General features: G+C 38.8%; 1 protein-coding gene across 1 annotated transcript in view; it reads left to right on the top strand.

The window, feature by feature from the left end:
- The window catches only part of LOC122792718 (putative thiamine transporter SLC35F3), a 780,977-nt gene that overhangs the window by 146,896 nt on the left and 610,409 nt on the right, over window positions 1-23,672 (top strand). Inside the window, exon 3 of the mRNA XM_044060302.1 lies at window positions 2,756-2,881. Coding sequence (XP_043916237.1) covers window positions 2,756-2,881 — 126 coding nt within the window. The remainder of the gene's footprint in view (window positions 1-2,755; window positions 2,882-23,672) is intronic.

Raw genomic sequence — 23,672 nt, 5'->3', positions numbered from 1 at the left:
CAACAGTGGTAGGTTTTCTGCGGCCCCCACACAGTAATCATGTAAGATCAGGAGACCCTCCACGCACACACACACACAGCCAAGGGTTTCATGATGGCCAACATCGTTTATGATGTTAGTTTTACTGGACAGAATGTCCACAAACAGGATTTAACTTAGTCAAAGCACTATATCTGTAGTAAAACATTTAATGAAATTATGAAGCCAGGTACGTGACAAAACACTGTCACTACAACTAGAGATATTTTTTAATTTTTAAGTAGAAAGAATGGTGTTGATCCTTGGGTTTCTTCATGCTATGAGTTATTATTACTCACCAGGTTTATTAAGTACACAAGAATATTGCACTAGCTTCTTCTGCTCCCACCACTCCTGGGCCAGGGGTTCCCCAGCAACTGCTGAGTTCACTGGTGCCTAAAGCCAGGTATGGAAGTATTAACTGTCATAAGAATATATCCAGCTTTTTTTTATTTCTAGTGAGATAATGCAGTTTCAGCTGTACTATTTGTTTTGCAGATGCAATTTTGATTACTTTGCACTTTCAGGACTCAAACTGTAATTGTTTGATGTTATATGTAAATATCTGAATGATTTTAGTCCGTTGAAAGTATGTGGGGAAAGAATTTTATTTTTACTAAGAAAAGTGGTGATTCTATGAGTATGCACATTTGTATCCATGTATGTGTGTGTGAAGTTGTGGTTGTGGGTATTCATGAGCCCAGGTGTATGGTTCTATGCCACATTTTTCACCACCTGCAAATAAATACTGTACTGTCTACCAAAGCAAAAGCATAGCTGAATGCATTTATGTAGATAAGCTACTGGTCTTTCTATACAGATTTGCATCTTGGGTCACTGACATAATGTGTCTCTGGCTATCTTTTGCACAAAAGCATGCAACCAGTATGAGTCTTCTTGACTTTATCTTACTAATGAAGGCTTAAAAGCTAGCATGCCATTTAGCACCACAATATCACAGTGCTGCTTTAGTTTCTAGTTGGGGTACTATACTTGTGGAGTCTGTATGTCCTTCCTGTGATTCAGTGGGCTTTCCTTGTGATTTCCAGTTTCCTGCCACATACCAAATACATGCTGATAGGTGAATTTGCAATTTTCCAAATTGCAAACAAGTGTGGGTACACTGAGTCAGTGTGCAAGTAGGTGCAGTCAATGTGGAGTGACTATGTGTGTGTCAATGAGTGAGTGAGTGCTTGTGTGAGGGTGTAGTGTGTGAGTGAGTACATGTGAGGGTACAGCATGTGAGTGAGTATATGATAAGGAGCAGTGTGTAAGTGGGTGCATGAGAGGATGAAGTATGTCAGTTCATGTGTGGGTGCAGCATGTGAGTGGGTGCATGTGAGGGTACAGCGTGTGAGTGGGTGCATAAAAGGGTGCAGTGTGTGAGTGCATGTGAGGGTGCAGCATGTGAGTGGGTGAATGTGAGGGTGCAGTGTATGAGTGCATCTGATGGTGTGGCATGTGAGTACATGTAAGGGTGCAGTGTGTGAGTGGGTGCACACAAAGGTGCAGTGTGTGAGTGCATATGAGGGTGCAGTACTTCAGTGCATGTGAGAGTGCAGCATGTGAATGTATGTGAGGGTGTGTTTGAGTGCATGTGAGGGTGCAGCATGTGAGTGGGTGAATGTGAGGGTGCAGTGTACGAGTGCATCTGATGGTGTGGCATATGAGTACATGTGAGGGTGCAGTGTGCGAGTGGGTGCATGTGAGGGTGCAGTGTGTGAGTGGGTACATGTGAGGGTGCAGTGTGTGAGTGGGTACATGTGAGGGTGCAGTGTGTGAGTGGGTGCATGTGAGGGTGCAGTGTGTGAATGGGTGCAGGTGAGGGTGTAGTGTGCATCTGTGGGTGCAGTATATGAGTGTGCTTGCTTCCCACCCAAAGCTGGTTCCTTACCTTATGCCCATGAGTGCTGGGACAGCAAATAGCTTTGGTTCCCCCACAATTCTGAATATTCTAAGGTGGGTATCCAAAAATAAATGAATGTAATAAATGAGACTGTAAACAATCCATATAATATATTTCTGCAGAATTTTAGAAGTCAACATATTTAAGCAGAAAGATATAACAAATTATTTGACAGCTCTGAAAAACTGATATGGCAATTCACAAGTTATAGAGTACTTATGTAGTTGCATGTTGGATTGTTTTGCAAGACATAATCGGAAATTCTTTTTTCCTTTTCCTGTCAAATTGTAATATTTTACTCATAGACTAGTACTAAGCTAACTGCCCTTGTGAGACATTTTAAGCCTAGCCAATTATCCCTTGTGAGACTCAAACCCCGCACTTTGTGTTTGCAAGGCAAACACCTTAACCATTAGGCCACCCTCCCTCTAGGTGTAGTGACACTGTTTTGTCATGTACCTGGCTTCAAAACTGGTATTTTTTTGTTAGAAAAATGGTAATAGATAAAATTAATCATCATCAACCCACTCCTTTTCCAATTTTCAACATGGAGTTGGGGTGTCATGTCAACTGTCAAGATCTCTCTCTCAATTCAGTGCCACTCTCCTACCTTCAACAGTCATGCCTGACTGTTGCAGGTCTTTTCTTACACAATCCATCCATCTCTTTGCTGGATGCCCACATTTCCTTTTGTCTTCTTCCTGTCTGTCCCAAATCTTCTTCACCAGATTATTGTCTGTTTCTGGTAAAAAAAAAAACCTTTGTCATAAACTGAACAAACAATAATATTTGTGCTCATTGTAGAACTAACTCTGAGCTATTTCCTTGCAGATTGTCGCCGTCATTTTTTCCATAAGTGGGATAGTAATGATGTCATACGCAGATGGGTTCCAAAGTGATTCCATCACCGGAGTCGCACTGCTTGTAGGATCATCATTAGCCTCAGCTCTTTACAAGGTATGTACATTCTGTAAAATGATAAGCTGGCAGTCTGCTACACACACCATACTAAAGGAAGTGTTCTTCTGATAACTGGCATGATTCCTTTAGTCATCACTGATTTATGATAGTGGACAACTAGGACAATATGTGGATAAGAGACTGACAATGGACATACACCTGATGCTTTCTGCCATAGCAGTCTCAGGTGATGCTGTCACATTCCTCAATCAGAAAGAGAAAAACAGGAGACCCCTGTCCTCTTCCGTCAATGTGTTTGCACAAAATCATTTGTCTGTGAATGTAAACAGGTGACTGTTGATACAGTAGTGACTACAGCTCCTCCATATTTACATAATGATTCTTTCTTCTTCTTCTCACTTTTAACTGTACTTCCAAACCACTGACAATGTAAAATAATTTCTGGTCTTTAATGTAAAAAAATGTCTGCATTTTTGTTGACATGATCACAAAATGCTACTTGGAATTGCAAGATCTCAGTAACAATATTAAAATGCCATTGATTTCTACAAGGACTTATACTAAGGATGCCATCATTTATTTTGCAGTAAATGAACAAATGACAAAGATTCTTACACAGTATAAGAACAAGAATATCTCTCAAAAACAAAATTTGCTATTACTGTGTTCTTATTAAAAAGTGTTTTTTTGTTAATGAAACAGAGAACCAATAAAGCGAAATGGAGAGAACAGTAGAGCAAGAGAGAGAGAGATGAAGAAAGAAATGAGGTCTGGAAGTAAATGCCTCAATGCACATTATTACTTCAGAAGGATCAGCAAAAACAGACTTGTTATATTGTAGCTGTGATATACGTTTGCCATAACCACCGTAAGATGTCACAATCACATTATCACAATAGCATAAGTTTGTAAAATGCTCTAGAAATAGCAAGTCTCTTAAATGAATCATTTTAAAATAAACTAAGTACTAAACAAGGTATTTCTTAGCATTCATGATATAACTAGATTGTGTTATATCAGTGCATTTCTGTTATGGTTATTGTTTTCCAGAAAAACTCATCATATTCCTAAATGGGTAATCCCCGTTTTCTGCTTTCACTGGGGGACTGGATGGCCCAAACATGTTTGAATGAACAAAGGACAGATTCCTGTCCCATTGCAGCCACCCAATGTGTGCGAGGACTTAGACTGTTGTATGTAGTTAGGGCTAAGAGCATGCCATAGCAAACCCAAGACTCTCCGGAGTCATGGCATGGTCACCATTTTGCTGTTAGCTTCCAGTAGGGAACTACAGTAATAATAACACATTTTTGCACTGCCACTGGAAAAAGAGGCCAGTAGACTCTTCAAATAGTAATTCTAAACAGGTCAACTGCCATTCCTTGTCCAATGTTTCTTTCAAGAAGCTCACCATAATTAGAAGGCAGGATGCATTGTCACAAAAGTATAGCAGGCTATGTCTAGGATTAGTAAAATGACTATATCTTTCTGATCCACCCCCATGACTATCCATTGTCTTTCTGAGCAAGCTCCATTCCATATCCTTCTGGACCATTTCCACCACTATGCTATATCCATCTTCTAATGTCCTTTAATCTTCTAAGCCAATTCTAACATTATCCTATATAATTCCAAGCCATTTCAATCACTATCCTGTATCCTTCTGTCCCAGGTCCATCACTATCCTCTATCCATTTGAGTCAGTTCCATCTCCATCTTCTATTGTTCTGAGTCTGTTCCTTCCCTATCCTGTATCCATCTAGGTCAGTTCCATCTCCATCTTGTATCCTTCTGAGTCTGTTTACTCACTATCCTGTATCATTCTGAGTCTGTTCCCTCACTGTCCTGTACCCTTCTGAGTAAGATCCGTCTAGTTTCCTGTATCCTTCTGAACCGTTTCCATCATTATTCCATATACTTCTGAGTCAGTTTCATCACTATCCTGTGTGCTTCTGAGTCAGTTTCATCACTATCCTGTGTGCTTCTGAGTCAGTTTCATCACTATCCCATATCCTTCTGTCCCAGGTCCATCACTATCCTCTATCCATTTGAGTCAGTTCCATCTCCATCTTCTATTGTTCTGAGTCTGTTCCTTCCCTGTCCTGTATCCATCTAGGTCAGTTCCATCTCCATCTTGTATCCTTCTGAGTCTGTTTACTCACTATCCTGTATCATTCTGAGTCTGTTCCCTCACTGTCCTGTACCCTTCTGAGTAAGATCCGTCTAGTTTCCTGTATCCTTCTGAACCATTTCCATCATTATTCCATATACTTCTGAGTCACTTTCATCACTATCCTGTGTGCTTCTGAGTCAGTTTCATCACTATCCTGTGTGCTTCTGAGTCAGTTTCATCACTATCCCATATCCTTCTGTCCCAGGTCCATCACTATCCTCTATCCATCTGAGTCAGTTCCATCTCCATCTTCTATTGTTCTGAGTCTGTTCCTTCCCTGTCCTGTATCCATCTAGGTCAGTTCCATCTCCATCTTGTATCCTTCTGAGTCTGTTTACTCACTATCCTGTATCATTCTGAGTCTGTTCCCTCACTGTCCTGTACCCTTCTGAGTAAGATCCATCTAGTTTCCTGTATCCTTCTGAACCATTTCCATCATTATTCCATATACTTCTGAGTCAGTTTCATCACTATCCTGTGTGCTTCTGAGTCAGTTACATCACTATCCTGTGTGCTTCTGAGTCAGTTTCATCACTATCCCATATCCTTCTGTCCCAGGTCTATCACTATCCTTTATTCTTCAGGCCCAGGTCCATCACTATCCTATATTCTTCTGGCTCAGGTCCATTACAATCCCGTATCCTTCTGAGCCATCTCCATCACTATAATGTATCCATCACAATCCTACATCCTTCTGAGCCAGCTTTGTCACTATGCTGTATCCATCACAATCCTGCATCCTTCTGAGCCAGCTTTGTCACTATCCTGTATCCATCACAATCCTACATCCTTCTGAGCCAGCTTTGTCACTATGCTGTATCCATCAAAATCCTGCATCCTTCTGAGCCAGCTTTGTCACTATCCTGTATCCATCACAGTCATCATCCTTCTGAGCCAGCTTTGTCACTATCCTATATCCATCACAATCCTGTATCCTTCTCAGCCAGTTGATCACTATCCTGTATCCATCATAATCCCATATGCTTCTGAGTCACTTCCATTACTCTTTGGTATCCATCTAAGCCAATATCATTCTGTGCCTGTTATATGACTATCCTTTATCCCTCAGAGCTAGCTCCATTCCTACCATCTATACTTCTGAGCTAGTTCTGTAACTATCCTGTAATCCTGTATCATACTTAGCCAATTCTGTAACTATACCAATTCCTTCTGAGCCAGATCTGGAACTATCTTGTGTCATACTGAGTCAGTGTTTAAAACTGTCCTTCTTATTCTTTTGAGCCATTGCCATCATTATCCTATATAATTTCATGCCATTTCGATCAACACTGTCCATTATTTGTCTGAGCTAATTGCATCACTATCCCATGTCCTTCAGAGTTACTTCCATCACTATCCTTTATCCTTCGGACCCTGTTCCATCACTACGCTGTATGCTGAGTCAGTTCCATTGCTATCCTATATCCTTCTGTGCCATTTCCATCAATATCTGTTGTTCTTCAGAACCAGTTCTAGCCCTCTCTCATACCACTTGTATTACTATCCTTTATCCTTCAGAGTCAGCTCTATCTCTATTCTATATCAGTTCCATCATTTTCATCTATCCTTCTGAGCCATTTCTGTTGCTATTATGTATCTTTCTGAGTCAATTCCATCATGGTCCTCTATCCTTGTCAGCCAGTTCCATCACTATCCTTTATGAGAAAGTCCAGTTTCTATACACTATCCCACTGAAACAGATATCTCACTATCCTTTATCCTTCCAAACTAGGTCCATCACTTTTATAAAGTTATGGATCCACTCTTATTAATAGGAACCTCTGTGGCCTCTTGCCACAAACTAGGGGCAAAACCTTCGTAGAGGCAGTTTTTAAAGAAATTGTTTTGGGGTCTGCACATTTATGTTTGTTAGTCAGTGATAAATTTACTTGAAGGGATATTGGTGTTAGTTTGCACTTCTTGCTGTTTGCACCACTGATAGTTATCCATCATTTTTTATATAACAATAATTAATAATTATTTTCTGAGTTAGTACAAGTCTGAGTTTATAGGAGACCTTTTTCATAAATTATTTTTGTCAGTTCCTTTCTCTGGACTCCAATACCTGGTGACCACCTGGCTAAATGTCACAACTCTGCATGTTTATTCCCTGATGGATGACACATGATCACAGTGAAGTTGTCACAAAAGCAGCCATTAAGGGACTTTTATTTGCTTTTCCTACCTTCCACAAAAAGCATGGTACATTAAGTGCCAGGGAGAGGGTGTGTAGTGAGTGCAGCATGAGGCTAGCTTTCACAACTAATGTAGGCTCTCAGGTAGCCATATCCTCCCTTTACAAGCAGATGGCACCTATTAGGTCCCCTATCCTTACCAGATTCATTAACGGAGACATGGCCTATGACATGTTCCTTATTGTGCAAACAATAATAATAATAAGAAGAAACAATATTCTGGCATGATAAGAGAAAATCAGATGGCATTTTCTTTTTCTTCTGACCTATAACAACTTTGTCTAGTGTATCTTTTAAACCATCCTTTAACAATCATACATTTTATGGTTCTTTTTCTGTAAAAAGAAGTATTATGTTAATACTGATTACTGAAATTACGTCAAGCAGTCAGTTTGAAAGAATAGTTATATAACGGTCTAAACCTTTGACCTTCTGTTATAAATTGTAACAGATTGGGCTTATGTCAATCAATATTGTCTAATTATTACAAATATGTCACTTACTTTTACTTTGATAGTCATATTTCTTCAAATAAATTATTAACATTCTGTGTCAGATGTTTTTAAGTTTCAGTGGGATTTGGCCTTATTGCCCTGAGTGTTCCAGTAAAGACTTAAAAAATGAAAGTAAAAAATTCACGGGCATTTAAAAGTTATGTAGCTAAAACACTGGTCTGTCCTTATATTGGCATGTATCTCATGGGCCTCCACTACAAAGGTTTAAGGTGTTATACAGTTTAGTCTTTAGCTTTGCTGGGTCTTTCTTATAATTTTTACTAAGTGGTTAGGCTATTTGACCTTTCCCTACTCCGGGCCAGTAATCAAGGAGCCTCAGTCCTCACCACTGAGATTGGTGAGGGATGGACACTAGGAGTAAAAATGTATTCTCACCGTATTTTCAGATGCAGCTCTTTGCACCAAGCACAATTTCCCTTAAGAGCATACTGGGAGCACACTCCAGACCTGGATCTGGACTCTCTCTCTCTCCAGTCCCCAAACAAGACTCCACACTGACCAGTTTGGGGCTCTGTGTCCCAAGCAGCTGACACACACACTTGGATCTTTGACACACTGATACACACACACACACACACACACACACACACACACACACACACACACACACACACACACACTGGGAAAGGCTTTCACAGATTTACCAGATGTGCCCCCTCTGCCCAGACTATAAGGTAATTACTCTGTCACCTGTCAGCTACTCTAAGGCTCTTAAAAGGGTACCCAATTATACTGAGTAAAATTAATACTAATACAAATGGCAGAGTATGACCAATGCAGCAAGACTTTCAGAAGCAGCCACAGTGTGACTAAAACAAGCATAATTAGTCTTAAGATGTTGAAAGTATTCTCTGCAAGACCACCCACAATGAAAAGTATAGAAATATTTAATAATAAATAAAAAATAATAAAAATAGAAAACATGAGAATACTGAATATCTAGTTACAATAAATGCCAGAGTTTCAATCACAGGAGATATAAAAAAATAACACAGTTGGATTGATTCACACAGATGCAGAAAAATGATACTTAACTAATCTCACTATATTTTCCTGACTGACTAACGAATTACTGTTCCCTAGTTAAGTTACTTACTACAGCAAGGCGAGATGATGACTGGTGAGTTGCTTAATACAGCTAGGCAAGATATGGTGTGAGGTTGTGTGAGATATCTGTGAGAGACTGTTCAGGTTCGGATAAACAAAGTGCTCCTGTGGGAGTTCTGGAATATATCTCACTAATATCTAAAAAAAAATTTCAGTGCTAATTGTAGAATAACATCACATCTGGTCATCTGACTCTGGTACAATACAGACCCAGAGCTTTGCTAAGATCTGTTGCGCATCTGAAAGGTATAAAACAATTTCAAAATCTTCCACTCTTTCAGGGTAGTTCACCCCTAAGGACAATACAGTAAGATTTCTAGTCCTGGTAGTCCTGGTTTTCCCAGACATTGTCTCTGGCTGCAATTAGACCCATAAGATAACATTGTTATGGCCTAAACCAACCCATTTAATTTTCAACCTATTTTTCAAAATTAGCTAGACTGAGATTAACATCTTCCCTTCCACAATTCTCTATTAAAACATATACATTTAATTAGTTATAATAATACTGTCTGAGATACATGTATATATCTCTTTTCTGTCCAGGAAGATCCTCTGTTGATGTATTTTAACACAAGAAGCAACTTTACAAATACATTTTAACACAAGCATCTGCACGAATCAGTGTGACAGTCAAATGACATAAAAATGTTTACAAAACTCCAGCTAGCTATGCTGGCATATGTTACACATGCACTGCCCTACTCTCCCTAGCACAGATGGCACTACCTCATAACATCACAGCAAGTACTATTTTTATAAGCAAACTTTGTTCATAAAACTTTATGCAGCTCCTACTAGCCATATAAGTTAGCATCAGTCATGCTGTAAACAACAGATCTGAGTATCACCTGTTTACCAGCAGAAACTCTGCCATGATTTCAGCTTTAAAAGAACGTAATTGAAACACTTTACTCCAGACTCACAGTTTACATGCTGCTAATGCAAAATTCAAAAGAAGGATATTACTGAGTTTTAAATATTATAATTATTATACAGGTGTTACTAAACGTGTTTGTGCTTGGTAGCACTGAAATGAAACTTTGGACTCTTGTTAACTCAAATGTATCTAATTTGAGTTACGTTTTAGGCAACAGCCTATAAGGTGGTACTTTTTCTTTATGAAGTTGTCTGTGTCAGCCATTTCGTTGAATATGCTTAGGAAATAATTGTCTTACCATCTGGGCATAATACAGTAATAATTCACACCACTGAAAATAACATTTTAAGATTAATTGAGCTTTTACTTACCACTGAGCATTACTATATTGATATTTAAAGTGCAAACAGACTACTTAGTTTAGTAAAATTAAGCTTATTGCTATAAACTTTTAATCTGCTAGCAAGGTTTGTCCTTCCTTGCAAACAAATTAAAAGTAAATCACACGTTTATTCTTTTAAAAGCAATGAGGTCCTCAGATTAATCAGACTCCCCTTCTTTTATTTACTTGTGAGAAATCCCTTTATGAACTGGCCACAGCTTTTAGTAACAAACTATAATGAAATGAGACTTTATTTAATAAAGCAATGTGCCTGTTTCCGAGACTGTGATTAGTATAACTTACTGTTTGCATTGTTTTAGGTTTATGGTTTACAACAATGTCTCTTGGTTGTGGCTATATTTTACTTTGTGCAACTTTTAGGTATTGTATCTCTTTTCACATATTGTAATTTGTATAGTTTGTATAACAGTTTATATTCCTTGAATAAAATGTTTATGTATTAAATCTGCAAGTTAGTGTAGTGAATTAAAGCTCTGATTGTTACTGGACTGTTTACTGTGGCAATGGCACAGGGTTTGAATCTTTCCAACTGCATTTGCTTACTGTGTGACCTTGCGCAAGTCACTTAACCCAGTGTTTTGGGGAAATATGGAATTTGGGCTAGACTGTTAATGGTCTCCTGGACTGCATGCCTAGTGACTGCCTATGAATGTATGAAACTATAAGTCTGGCATTCAGAAAAGTGTTTAATATTTGAACAGAGCTGTAGAACAAGAAATCCAACCATTTGGTTATTATTGAACTCAAGTAGCACCTGTATGAGTTAATATTAATAACAATTGCAAATTGTATTGCATATAAGCTGTATGCATTTAGTACCCTCTCAATCACTGCAGCAAGGAATAAATTATTTTGTCTATGCATATTGCCAATAACTAACCAGCTTAGAATATGAAAGCTCATAGCAAGTTGAACCAAAAAATCTTGACTTAGACTTACTGCACATTTTGAAATTTTTAAGTATAATTTATAAACACACACATTCTTAGGTGCTGGAAAGCTTTTAGCTGACCATCTGCTAGTTAGATAAATATTAACGTTTTACTGTTCTGAATGCAATAACTTAGTCTTTTGTTCACCATTGTACTGTTAGAAAATACCCTGTATTTAAACAAGTGAACATTTCAACATGACACTGTCAGTAATTTTTAAATATTACCATTTTATCATTGACTGCTTTGGCATGCCTGTTTTACATGTTGTTCTGATGTCTGAGCCTACAGCATGCGATATATTGGTATCTGATTTACACTACTATAACTCGTAATATTAGTGCATCCTGGAAAACACAGTAATACTTGTCTATGTCAAGTTTTTTTTTAATTGTGCTTTTGAAGACTTATCAGTAACTTAAGATTTTTCAATACCAACTGTAATAGGTAGGTGAGGCAACTCAGGCAAGTCTCCTGCCATCAGACTCTTTGGAATAGTTAAGGCAGATAACTTTAAACACATCTGCTTTAGCTAATCTGTAGTAGGTCTGTAATGAGTAGGAGCTTGCATGACACTGCACCAAAAGTATTAGATTAATTTAAGAAAAGTGAAGCAACATGTAGACTGTGATCCTTAATGGCATTTAGGAAAGTCATCATCATCATCATCTTCTTTCGGCTGTTCCCATTAGGGGTCACCACAGCGGATCATCTGTTTCCATTTCTTCCTGTCCTCTGCATCTTGCTCTGTCACACCAACCGCCTGCATGCCCTCTCTCACCACATCCATAAACCTTATCTTAGGTCTTCCTCTTTTCCTCTTACCTGACAGCTCCATCCTTAGCATCTTTTTCCCAATATACCCAGCATCCCTCCTCAGCACATGTCCAAACCAACGCAATCTCGCCTCTCTGGCTTTGTCTCCAAACTGTCCAACCTGGGCTGACCCTGTAATATACTTATTCCTAATCCTGTCTACCCTTGTCACACCCAGTGCAAATCTTAACATCTTTAACTCTGCAACATCCAGCTCTGACTCCTGCCTTTTTGTCAATGGCACTGTCTCCAACCCATAAAACATAGCTGGTCTCACTACTCTTTTGTAGACATTCCCTTTCACTCTTACTGGTACTCGTTTGTCACAAATCACTCCTGACACTCTTCTCCACCTACTCCACCCTGCCTGTACTCTCTTCTTCACCTCTCTTCCACACTCACCATTACTCTGAACTGTTGATCCCAAGTATTTAAACTCATCCACCTTCGCCAACTCTACTCCTTGCATCCTCACCATTCCTCTATCCTCCCTCTCATTCACATAAATATATTCCATCTTAGTCTGGCTGACCTTCATTCCTCTTCTCTCTAGAGCATATCTCCACCTCTCCAGGGTCTCCTCAACCTGTTCCCTAATCTCACTACATATTACAATGTCATCTGCAAACAAGAAAAACCTATATAGACTATATACAATAGGCGGTATTTTGAAGTTCCTATATAAATCTTCTTATTCGACCTACTCATCCACTACATAAAATTAAATTACAAAACATATAGTCATTCAAACAGTAAAGATTGCTCTGATATCTAAAACACAGTAAGATGGTGAGTTCTGCCTAGATTAGGTTAAGACAATATCTAGGAGGGACTTCCAGTATTGGAGAAAATATGAATGTTTATTAGGACGGATTGTGATTAACTTATGTGTTAGTATACTTGGTTGCCATTTGCCTGAAGCTAGGCTATGAACATTGACTCCTATCTAACCAATTCTGAGTGATGTATAGTTTTAGCAAAGAGAAGATGGTAACTAAAATATGTAGTTTTAGTTTGGGGTAAAGACATCTTATCTTTGGCATCAAGCAGGAATGGAAATCAAACCAGAAGTAGATAAACATCAGGCATCAGGCAGAATGTGCCAAAAAAACAAAAGAAATAATATAATGTGAAGGAACAGATGAGAAGGCAAGAAATGTGGAAAATGCATAAATATAGTTGCAAGTATGGAAAACTTCTGGAAGAACCTCATGTTGATCAGGATTGAATGCAGGAATGGTTAAGGAGAGGCAAATTCAAACCAGGAGATGAAAAGTTAATATTGGCAGCCCAAAATAGTGGGCTATGTACAGGTTGGTTTGCAAAGTCCATTGAACATGTGGGAGAAACAGACAAATGTAGGTTTTTTAGAACAGAATTGGAAACAGTTGCACACCTCATTGCTGGTTGTGACATACTAATAGCAGAAGGACTGTATACTGAAAGGCAAAATAATGTGGCAAGACTGTTGCACTGGGGATTGTGCAAACATTATGGTACTGAAGTGGCTGAAAAACACCGGAAACACAAGCCACAAAGCATCATAGAAAATGATGAAGTCTACAATACATGGGGTCACCCATTACCAACAGTTCAAAAGAAAGATGCTAGAATACTGGATATAGTGGTCCATGAAAAGAAGACAAAAGTAGCATTGATCATGGAAATTGCCAAACCTAGTGACTACAGTGTCTTGCATACAGAGAGAGATAAAATAATTAAAATATCAGGATTTACAAGCAGAAATGAAAGCAATGTGGAAGAAAGATACCCAGACAGTTCCAACAGTAGTAGGAACAATGGGTCTTATAAAAAAAGACTATAATTGCATTTAGATATGTTACCAATACATGTAACCCCATACGAATTGCAGAAGGAATCATTACCGGGCACATTGCGGGTGCTACAAAGAGTACTTCTGGCTGTTATCAAAGACTGAAGCAATACTAATTTTATGAACTTTAATTTGACTTAGGAATTGGGTCAATTCCCATCATGGTATTAGAAACCCAAAAGATGGAGAAATTAAAAAAAAGTAAGTAAACAAACTTAATATTCAAAACCTCCCACATTTCAGCATAGCACATAACCTCACACATTTCAACAATGGCTCCCTTATCTTCTATCTAAAACTATATAACTGGAATAATGTTAATAAAACCAAAAGGAGCAACTAGGCTGATGCAGAGTCACAAATGTAGATGAAAAGGCAAAATCCTCAGGTTAAAATCCAACTTTAAATGAAGAGTCACAAGTGTAAATGAAAAGGCAAAATCCTCAGGTTAAAATCCAACTTTAATTCCACTGCAGGTCAGATAAGCGCTTTCACTCATTCATTTGAGCTTCATCAGATCATGTAACAAAGACCTTCAAGTACATAGGCTACATTTATACAGTTAAAACATCTCCTATTGGCCTATCAAAAGCTGCTTCTTGTTTACGTATTCATGAGTCAATCTAAGCTTAAAAATATATGCACATATAAACATGCTGAAATGTATAAAATGACAAAGTAGATATATATAGCCAAATATTAAGGGTAATGAGTTACTGCCTCCAGGCTATAACATACTGAGAAAGGACAGAACGCATAAAAGAGGTGGGGGTATTGCCCTGCTTTTCAAAAACAGCCTTACTATAGGCACTGTAGAAATTCACATCCCTACCTTTAATAATGCAGAGACTCTATTTGCCAAACTAAAAATCATTTCAAAAAAGCATCTAAACATTACTGATGCTTATATTCCTCCCAGGAATAACATGAATACAGTAGAATCCATCCTTCACTGGACATCTCATGCCATTCCCAAGAAACAATTATACTAGGCAACTTTAACGCAGCTTGGTCCACCTGTTCCTGCTCTCATCCCACATGACTCACCTCTTTTTTTCCCCATTTCTCACACTCCTTTACTACTCTCTTCCCTTCATCATACTGAGCTTCTCTGACTACTACCATCTTCATTTTTCTCATTTAGTCCTACTCTTGCTCTTTTGTTATTGTCCCACCCTTCTTATATTCAACAATTAACACCTCTTATTCCCCATCCTTCTTTAACTCTGCTAAGATTTCATGTAAAACTGTAATGTCAACCCTGTGTTAGTTCACATTGTAGCAAATCTAACAGGAATATGCACCAATGGATTTTTCTTATTTTAATTGACTTTGTGTGTGTGTGTGTGTGTGTGTGTGTGTGTGTGTGTGTGTGCGTGTGTGCGTGTGTGTGTGTGTAATTTTACCTTTTGCTTTTTTGATTGTATTTTCACTGCAATCGTGGATTTTTTGTCATGTTATGTAATACCATCATTCTTCAATAGTATTACATAAATGTTATTGTCTTCATATTATATTGTTGTTCATGGAACTTTTCTCCCCAGGACTCCATTGAAAACGAACTCTTCTTGGCCCAATGGACTATCCCGGTAAACAAACTGTAAAATAAAATAAAATAAATACCAAGTTGTTAATTGCACTCACAAAATTCAATCTAAGTAACTCCACTCTATTATGGTTCAAAAACTATCTATCTAACCAGCAACAATCTGTAAAATAGTAAAACTCTTTATCACCTCTCCTCCCAGTAACCTTGGGTGCCCCACAAGGATTCATCCTTGGACCTCTTCACTTCACAATATTTACCTGTGACCTTCAAAAAGCCGCACTCCATGCCGATCTGGTCCAGTATGCCAACAACTCCACATTAATCTTCTCTGCCCCCTCTCTCCAACTTCTGCAGAAAATTATCAACAGACTATGGAAACCTGGTTGTCTGACTCACAACTTAACCTAAAAAAAAAAAAAACACAACTAATGCTATTTCATCCCTCAAAAGCCACAGACCCCATTCCCCAATGTAAAATAATGTCATCAGACAATACACCAGTCTCACAAACCAAACTATTAGGAGTTATCATAGGTAACATGAAATTTGAAAAACATATAGCACAAACTATAACAAAATTCTATAAAAAACTTTGCAGCCTGTACAGATACAAAAACTACTTTACCAATAACAGTAAAGCCACCATCGCAAAAACCCACCTACTCTCCACACTACTCTATGCTTCTCCCGTACTAACTAACCTAAACAAAGGAGACAAATAAATTAACCAGCTGTTATAACAAAATCATCAAGTTTGCTACTGACTCAGCTTTTAAGGTCCCACCATACTTTAACCCTGAAACAACTATCCTGGCTAGAACTGCCAAACTTACTCACCTATAACCAGCTTACAATTGCTCATCAGATCCTATACCACCCCAATAAAACTCCAGCCCTGTAAGACCTACTAAATCACTACACTAATAACCATCTCCTAAGATCCACCAACAAAGTGTTAGTTGAAATATCCAAGAGCAAGAATTGTTCCGGTGACGCCCTCTACTATAGTGCCATTGCAAAAATATGGACTACCCTTCCGCTAGAAATCCATATCCTAGATAATAAACATAACTTTAAAATCCTTCTCTGGTCCTACTTAACCAGCTCATGGAAGTGTACCTGTTCAAACCCAGGGTAACCTCCCACCAGATCCAATATCGTACTGTATCCCAGATACCTCATAAAGGCTTCTGCACATACTCCGTATATATACATACAAACACTACTTTGTCTATTTGTCAAGTGTTCAATTTGATTTAAAATCATACCTTGATGGAGTAAGGGTTCATCTTCTTCCTAACTACCTTATTCTTTAAAGACATTAAGGATTTATTTTCCTATCTACTACTTTCTATCCTAATTTCTAGGAAGAATTTCTCTCAAACACATTTTAAATGTATTTTTAAGTATATCTGTATATGTACTTTTTGTATTGGCAATCTTGTGCTGTGTGATACTTTTCTCTATTGTTAATTCCTATGTATGATTTTTGCAAATATACATATCTATTTCTGTATTATTACTATTGTAATGTTTGGACTCTCCCAGTTTATTTGTTTGTTTGTATCTTTTGGCTTTTCCCGGTTAGGGGTCGCCGCAGCGGAACTCCTGTCCGCTAATGATTGGTAGTGGATTTTTACATACCGAGTTACCAGCCCTGACGCACAACCTTCAATGAAGGCACACCCCATTCACGTATGCCTACACACAGAAGACGCTCTAGCTGAGAATCGAACGGGACAACGTCTTGCTATGAGGCAACAATGCTTCCGCAGACTCTCCCAGTAAACAATTAAAAAAAATAATAAATAATAAATAAAATAAACTGGGATGGGAAGGAAGGATGAGATGTGCCACTTGACAGCTTGAGCTCTGTTGGAGGTACCTACAGAACCATAATATACCAGTGGTGTCAAGTCCTAGGTTATGAAGTTTGCATAGGAGAATGGAGTGAGAGACCTTGTCAAAGGCCTGGGATAAGTCCCGGAATAATGCAGACACTAGGTTTCTGTCATATCTCTTTGTGTTTCCTTTATTGGTGAAACTAAGTAAAGTGGTAGAGGTAATGTGGTGGGGAGGGAAGCCATGCTGACATGAAGAGAAGAGGTTATTTTGTGTACAGTAATATAACAGTTGCAACTGGATACATTTCTTGAGTACTTTTGGTAGGGGAAGAGTGTGGCAATGGGCCTGTAGCTTGAGAGTTCAGTTGAATGTTCTTTGTGGAAGGGAAGAATGTGGCTTTTTTCCAGAGGGTAGAAACATAGCTTCACTGATGAAGTGATTTATTAGAACTGTGATGCGGTGATCTATTGATTCTGTAGCCATTTTAAGGTATTCACCAAGTGGCTGCTGGGGGCTAAAGCAGTGAGTTTCACTTTAAATAATATTTTTTATGTAAGTAGTGTGGACTAGTTAGAAGGAGACATTATGAAGAGGGATGGCAGGTGGCACTGTTGTTTGGCTGTTGGCATTATGAGAATTTTGAAATACCGATGACATTGACTGAATGAAATGAAAGTTGAAAGCCTCAGCACAGTTGGTAGAGCTTGTTGTTAGTGTTAAATGTAGGAGCTGCTTTAGTGGTGTGGCTGGGAATGAGCAGCTGGTTTATAGAGGACCAGATTGTTTTGGGATGTTTGTAATGTTCATTCTGTAGGTTGCAGGTCGGTATAGTATTTTTTATCCAACTTCATTTCATTTTTCATTTGGTTTTTGAGTTCTCTGAATTTTTGGAGATTTGTTAGGGTATTATTGGACAGCCATGTATTCCAGACTATATTACCGTCTCATAAGGTGTTTTGTATTTTGAGGCTTCCAATGAGCAGATTTGGCCCAAATACACTTTTTTTCTGAGTGCAGCAAGTTCGTTTAGGATGTTTAAAAAAGTAGAATTAAGAAGAGCTAATGCATCATCTAGTGGAAGGTATATTAGAATATTCCAGTTATATAAAACAGGAACAAACCACTCACTGCCAAACAGGATAAACGCCCAGTGCTCCAGATAAACTTGAATAATGTTAATAAAACCAAAAGGAGCAACTAGGCTGATGCAGAGTCACAAATGTAGATGAAAAGGCAAAATCCTCAGGTTAAAATCCAACTTTAAATGAAGAGTCACAAGTGTAAATGAAAAGGCAAAATCCTCAGGTTAAAATCCAACTTTAATTCCACTGCAGGTCAGATAAGCGCTTTCACTCATTCATTTGAGCTTCATCAGATCATGTAACAAAGACCTTCAAGTACATAGGCTACATTTATACACTTAAAACATCTCCTATTGGCCTATCAAAAGCTGCTTCTTGTTTACGTATTCATGAGTCAATCTAAGCTTAAAAATATATGCACATATAAACATGCTGAAATGTATAAAATGACAAAGTAGATATAAAAAATACATATAAAAAACTCTCCATGAACACTCAAGATGCTCTAATAAATATGTATATATAAATATATATGTCAAAAGAAATCTATTTCAAGGGGTAAAAACATATATATTTCATCATTTATTATAAAATCTACAAACATTCCTCCGTTTGTTTAACATAGGTTTAATAGAGGCTCTCTCATTGAGACCTAAACCCCTATCTGCTCTCAATCTAACTATCCACATACTCTCCTTGCTCTCAGTATGGTTCCTGATGTCACCTCCTCGTATACTGGGTTTAATGTTCTCAAGAGCTCTAAATAAAAAATAATGTTCAGGACCTGCTTGGGCTACATGCTTAGCTAAGGCATTGTGAGGTGAAGCCTTCCTAATGTGGTAAAGATGTTCTCTTATCCTGTCTTTAAATCGACGATTGGTTTTGCCAACATAAAATGCATCACATATTTGGCACACTGCCAAATAAACTATATGAGTAGTATCACAGGTAGCTACAGCACGTATGCTGAAGTTAGTGTGCATATCAGGATGTTCAAAAATGGGCTGGGGTCAAGAGAATTACAATAATTACAGCGTCCACATGGTTTTGTGTGTTCAAGAGGCATTGACCGTTCATCCCTTTTTGAATAGCATAGCATTCTCCTTAAATTCAATTTATTCCTATATAAAAAAGAGGGTTTAGTCCCCACAAGTTTACCAATGGTGTCATCAGTGCAGAGAATAGGCCAGTGTTTCGTAATAATATTCTTGATTGCTGGACAATCAGTACTATATGGTAAAGAAACCCTTACATGAGTTGATCTATCATCTCTACCATTGTCTATTGTAATGGATCTACCAGTAATAACTGGTCCAAAATAAGGGGCTGCTCTGTTCAGTCTAAGTTTATTGACATCCGAGAGGTTGGACTCAATCTCTTGTGAGCTGTAGCCCCGTTCTTCTAGTCTTATCTTGAGGTCACTCACTTCCGTTAGGAAGCCTTCTTCAGTGGCATTTAGCCTAGAGGTTCTCATCCCCTGGCCTCTAATGATATTTTTAAAAATATGCTGTGGGTGCATACTATCACGCTGTAATGGGTCTCATTGGTGGGTCAATGGAGTCTTTGTGAATTTTAGGTAACCCATGTATTGTTGGTACAAGTGGATTCTTAACAAAGAGATAGTCAAACAATTCTTGATCCAAGATATCACCTTTCAACATATCTAATAACATATTATTTACGTGACTAATAGTGGCTTGCACTATTTGTTCATTAACTTGTAAATAGAAATCATCTTCCAAGAGTTTAATCATAGCATCATGATATTTGCTAGTGTCCATCACTACTATGCGACCACCTTTGTCAACTGGTTTGATGGTTATGGACTGTAATGACTGGAGTTTAAGTAAGCTAGTCTGCTCCCCTCTAGTCAAATTACCATTCTTCCTATATTTCTTTAGAGAAAAATATTCATACAAATCATCCTCAGTTAGTTTCAAATATGCCTCAACTAACGGATGATTAGGTGGGACAAAGTTGCTAAGCTTCTTAAACTTTGGTGGCCTAGTAAGGTTATTGTCTGTCAATTCACTATCAGTTTTATCATGAAATAGCAGTTTAAGCATAAGGTTTAAACAGAAAAGTCTCATGTCTACTACAGTGTCCGTAAAGTTACTGTGTGCACTTGGTATAAAGTTTAGGCCTTTACTTAATAATTTCTCATCACATTCAGTCAACAAATATCCTGAGATGTTATGTACCATAGAATCTGCTGGTATCAAAATTTCAGCTGTATCTAATTTACTTTGTTCTTCCACATCTTCTTTATTGTCTGATGTGGTACATACTCTTCTGATAATTTGCGTTTCTGTCTCCATTGACCCACCAATGAGACCCATAGTGTCTGGTCAGGGTTGGATCACTGAAAACCTTTCTGTCTATGTTGAGAAACATTTGCGACCTATATTGAATAAGAACAAAGTTGTACTGAAAGATTCCAAACAGTTTTTAACAGATTTGTATGACTGTTTAGGTGGCATTTGTGACGTTGATAACTTGATTTTTGTAACATTTGACATCAAGTCCTTGTTTACTGTGTTACCAAATAACATAGGCCTGATTTATATCACTGAGTATATAAGTCAATAAGAGCAACAATGTCAGGAGAGTACATTGACAGAGTTGCATGCAGTTTAGCTATTTTATAGGTTCATAGGTTCATAGGTTTATACTAGGCTATCTGCCCTAATGCATTTATAAGCCTAGACCAAATTTTTGTGGCTTACGCCACCCCTTATATGAAAAAATACTGTGCCCATTAGTTTGTTGTGCCTCTGTCCAGCAGTGGCACAGAGATGATTCCCGGGGTAAACCTACGATCTCCCATCCACAGGTCTAGATTTCTCTTGAACAGAGTCAGCGAGGTGCTCTGCCTCACATGGACCGGGATTTTATTCTTCTGTGCTTAATGGATTGCCACCTATATGGTAGCTTGGGGTTACCTTGTTTTTCCCGAAGGGTATGACTATACATTTTTTGGCGTTTAACTTCAGGCCATGGCTCTGGCACCAGCTATCTGTTTCCGTGAGTCCCTTCTGAAGGATATCCGTGTCCGATGCACTTTCCACTATGGTGCCCAGTTTGCAGTCGTCTGCAAACTTTGTCAGCCAAAGTCCTCCCATGTTGGCCTGTACTTCTGAGAAGTAGATGCCAAACAATAGGGGGCCAAGGACCGAGCCCTGTGGGACACCACTTGTGACCGGCTTGGAGTCTGACACAGCGCCAGCAACTCTAACCCTGTGGGTTCTGTCCTTAAGCCAGTTTGCAACCCATCTTGTGACATATGGGTTTACATTTAAGCTGGTAAGTTTTTCTACAATACCTGAGTGGGGTATTGTGTCGAAAGCCTTTGCAAGGTCAAGGTAGGCTGTATGGACTGCCTTTCCCTCATCAATGGCCTTGGTGACTGTTTCGAAGAAGTCGACCAAGTTCAAAAGGCATGATCTTCCCTTGACAAAACCAAACTGGGTCGGGTCCAATGTCTGCAAGTCCCCTATATCTTTGTTTATGAGCTCCATTATGATCCTCTCCATAGCTTTGCAGACTAGACTTGTTAAGCTTATGGGGCGGTAATTACCAGGGTCCATAGAGGCGCCGCCTTTGTGGAGTGGGACCACAGTTGCCGTACGCCACTCCTTGGGCACGTATCCTGTGGTAAGGCTGAGATTAAACAGCTGCCTTATGTGCGGGTTTAATTCCTCATTTAGCTCGTGTAGCACACATAGACACAGCCCCATGTATATTCCCCCAATATGCTTTTGTTAAGCATGCTTCTTATGTTAATATTGAGCATAAGGAGGTCAGATGGTTTTCTGAGAGAGCATATTGTGTGTGTTACTGGGTTTTTGGTGGTGCTGGTGTCAGATGGGCTGGGATTTAGATGCATATCACCACATAGTATTAGTCTGATGCTGTGTGGGTGATGAGTAATAGGTATTTAGAGCTGAATTTATCATACTGTAGGGAGATTTGAGCTTTTGTATACTATTGGGGGAATATACATGGGGCTGTGTCTATGTGTGAGGGGAACTACCAAGGGGAGAACAGAGTGAGGAAAGGCTGGGAGAAGAACAATAGAGTCAAGAGGTACGAGGGCCGCCCTGCCGGGGGGGGGGGTCCAATAGTGTACACTCTTGAATAGGTTCCAGGCCAGGTTAACAAACAAAAGAGTGGGCAAAACATATGTCGTGGATGTAGCCTTTTGAAAGGAGTGATTTCCAGGGAGTGCTTTGCAGTTCCAGCTGTCTGAATTGGTTACTAATACAAGGGATGAATCATGGGATCACTTTACAGTGGCTGAAATAAAGAATATAATAGTTAGGAGGAGATGATGGTGGCATTTGGAGGAAGTGAGAGGAGGTCATTGAGGGTGAAAGAAGTGCAGAAGGAAGGTAGGCACAAACCTAAATATTAACAGCAGCTGTATAAATAAGGTTCTCAAAGCAGTGCATTGGTTTCATACAGATAAGCTACACGTACATAACCAGCGCTGACAATATAGTACCGATATTCAGCGTCTGGCACCCAAAATCACCTGTTAACAAGAGTAGATATATGCAGTGATGTACAGCTAGGCAGACAGTTTAGAATGCGGTCAATGTCTATGCCTGAACACTGCATTCACCATATATGTAAGCTAGCTCACAGTTTTGTAATGACTGATGAGGTACAGTAATAATTAAACAAGTGTCTGGGAACGCATCAATAATTAAACATGTTTCTGGGACAGAGCAATAAATAAACAAGTGTCTGGGAGCACAATATTAGTAACAGCAACAGCAGAAGTGAAGGTTAGCAAGAAACAGACTTAGATACTATTTGGCTTGACGCAATGACAAAAAATCCAACACAGAGCTGCAGCCATTAACAAAAATGCACTTGCTTTACCTTTGAACACAGAACAATGTTTTACATGATTTCTGGAACTACATATGCTAAGATAGTTCATAAACAAGTGAAACATTGTAACCATAAGCAAGACTTACTCGGTGAGCACACCTCTGGAGACGCGGTCTGCACCACCGATATCTGGGGTTTTATGTGGTGTAAAAATGGCACTGTTCAGTGTGGGGGGATATAAAAACGTCTGTCTGTGAATGGCTGTTTTGTGGGAGGGATTAGCTTTACCAACAGGGAAAGGGGTAGTGTTACACTACTGTGGAGTTGATGCAGCCAAATGTACGTGGTTTGGAATATATGGGGATGTCATCACTTTTATAATGTAGAGAAGGAGATAGCAGTGGGTTAGAAAAAAATGAAGCAAGATATGAAGCAAGTCAAATTAGATGACTGCTGAGCCTTGGTCGACAACACAGCCAGAAACAAGGTACAGAGCTAATATCACAGTTAATGGAGCTTAGCAGTTACATTTAGCCCAAATTATTCTATCCCTGTACTAATAAGGTATTGTATCTCTATGCTAACAGTGAGGGAGAATGGAAGAGTGGGGGAATTACCAACAGGAGAACATGGTGAGGAAAGGCCAGGAGAAGAAGA

The sequence above is a fragment of the Protopterus annectens genome, chromosome 2.part0, assembly GCF_019279795.1.
Source record: "Protopterus annectens isolate FY-2018-M chromosome 2.part0, PAN1.0, whole genome shotgun sequence".
Taxonomy (NCBI): Eukaryota; Metazoa; Chordata; order Ceratodontiformes; family Protopteridae; genus Protopterus; species Protopterus annectens.
This window is presented reverse-complemented; position numbering and strand designations above follow the sequence as displayed.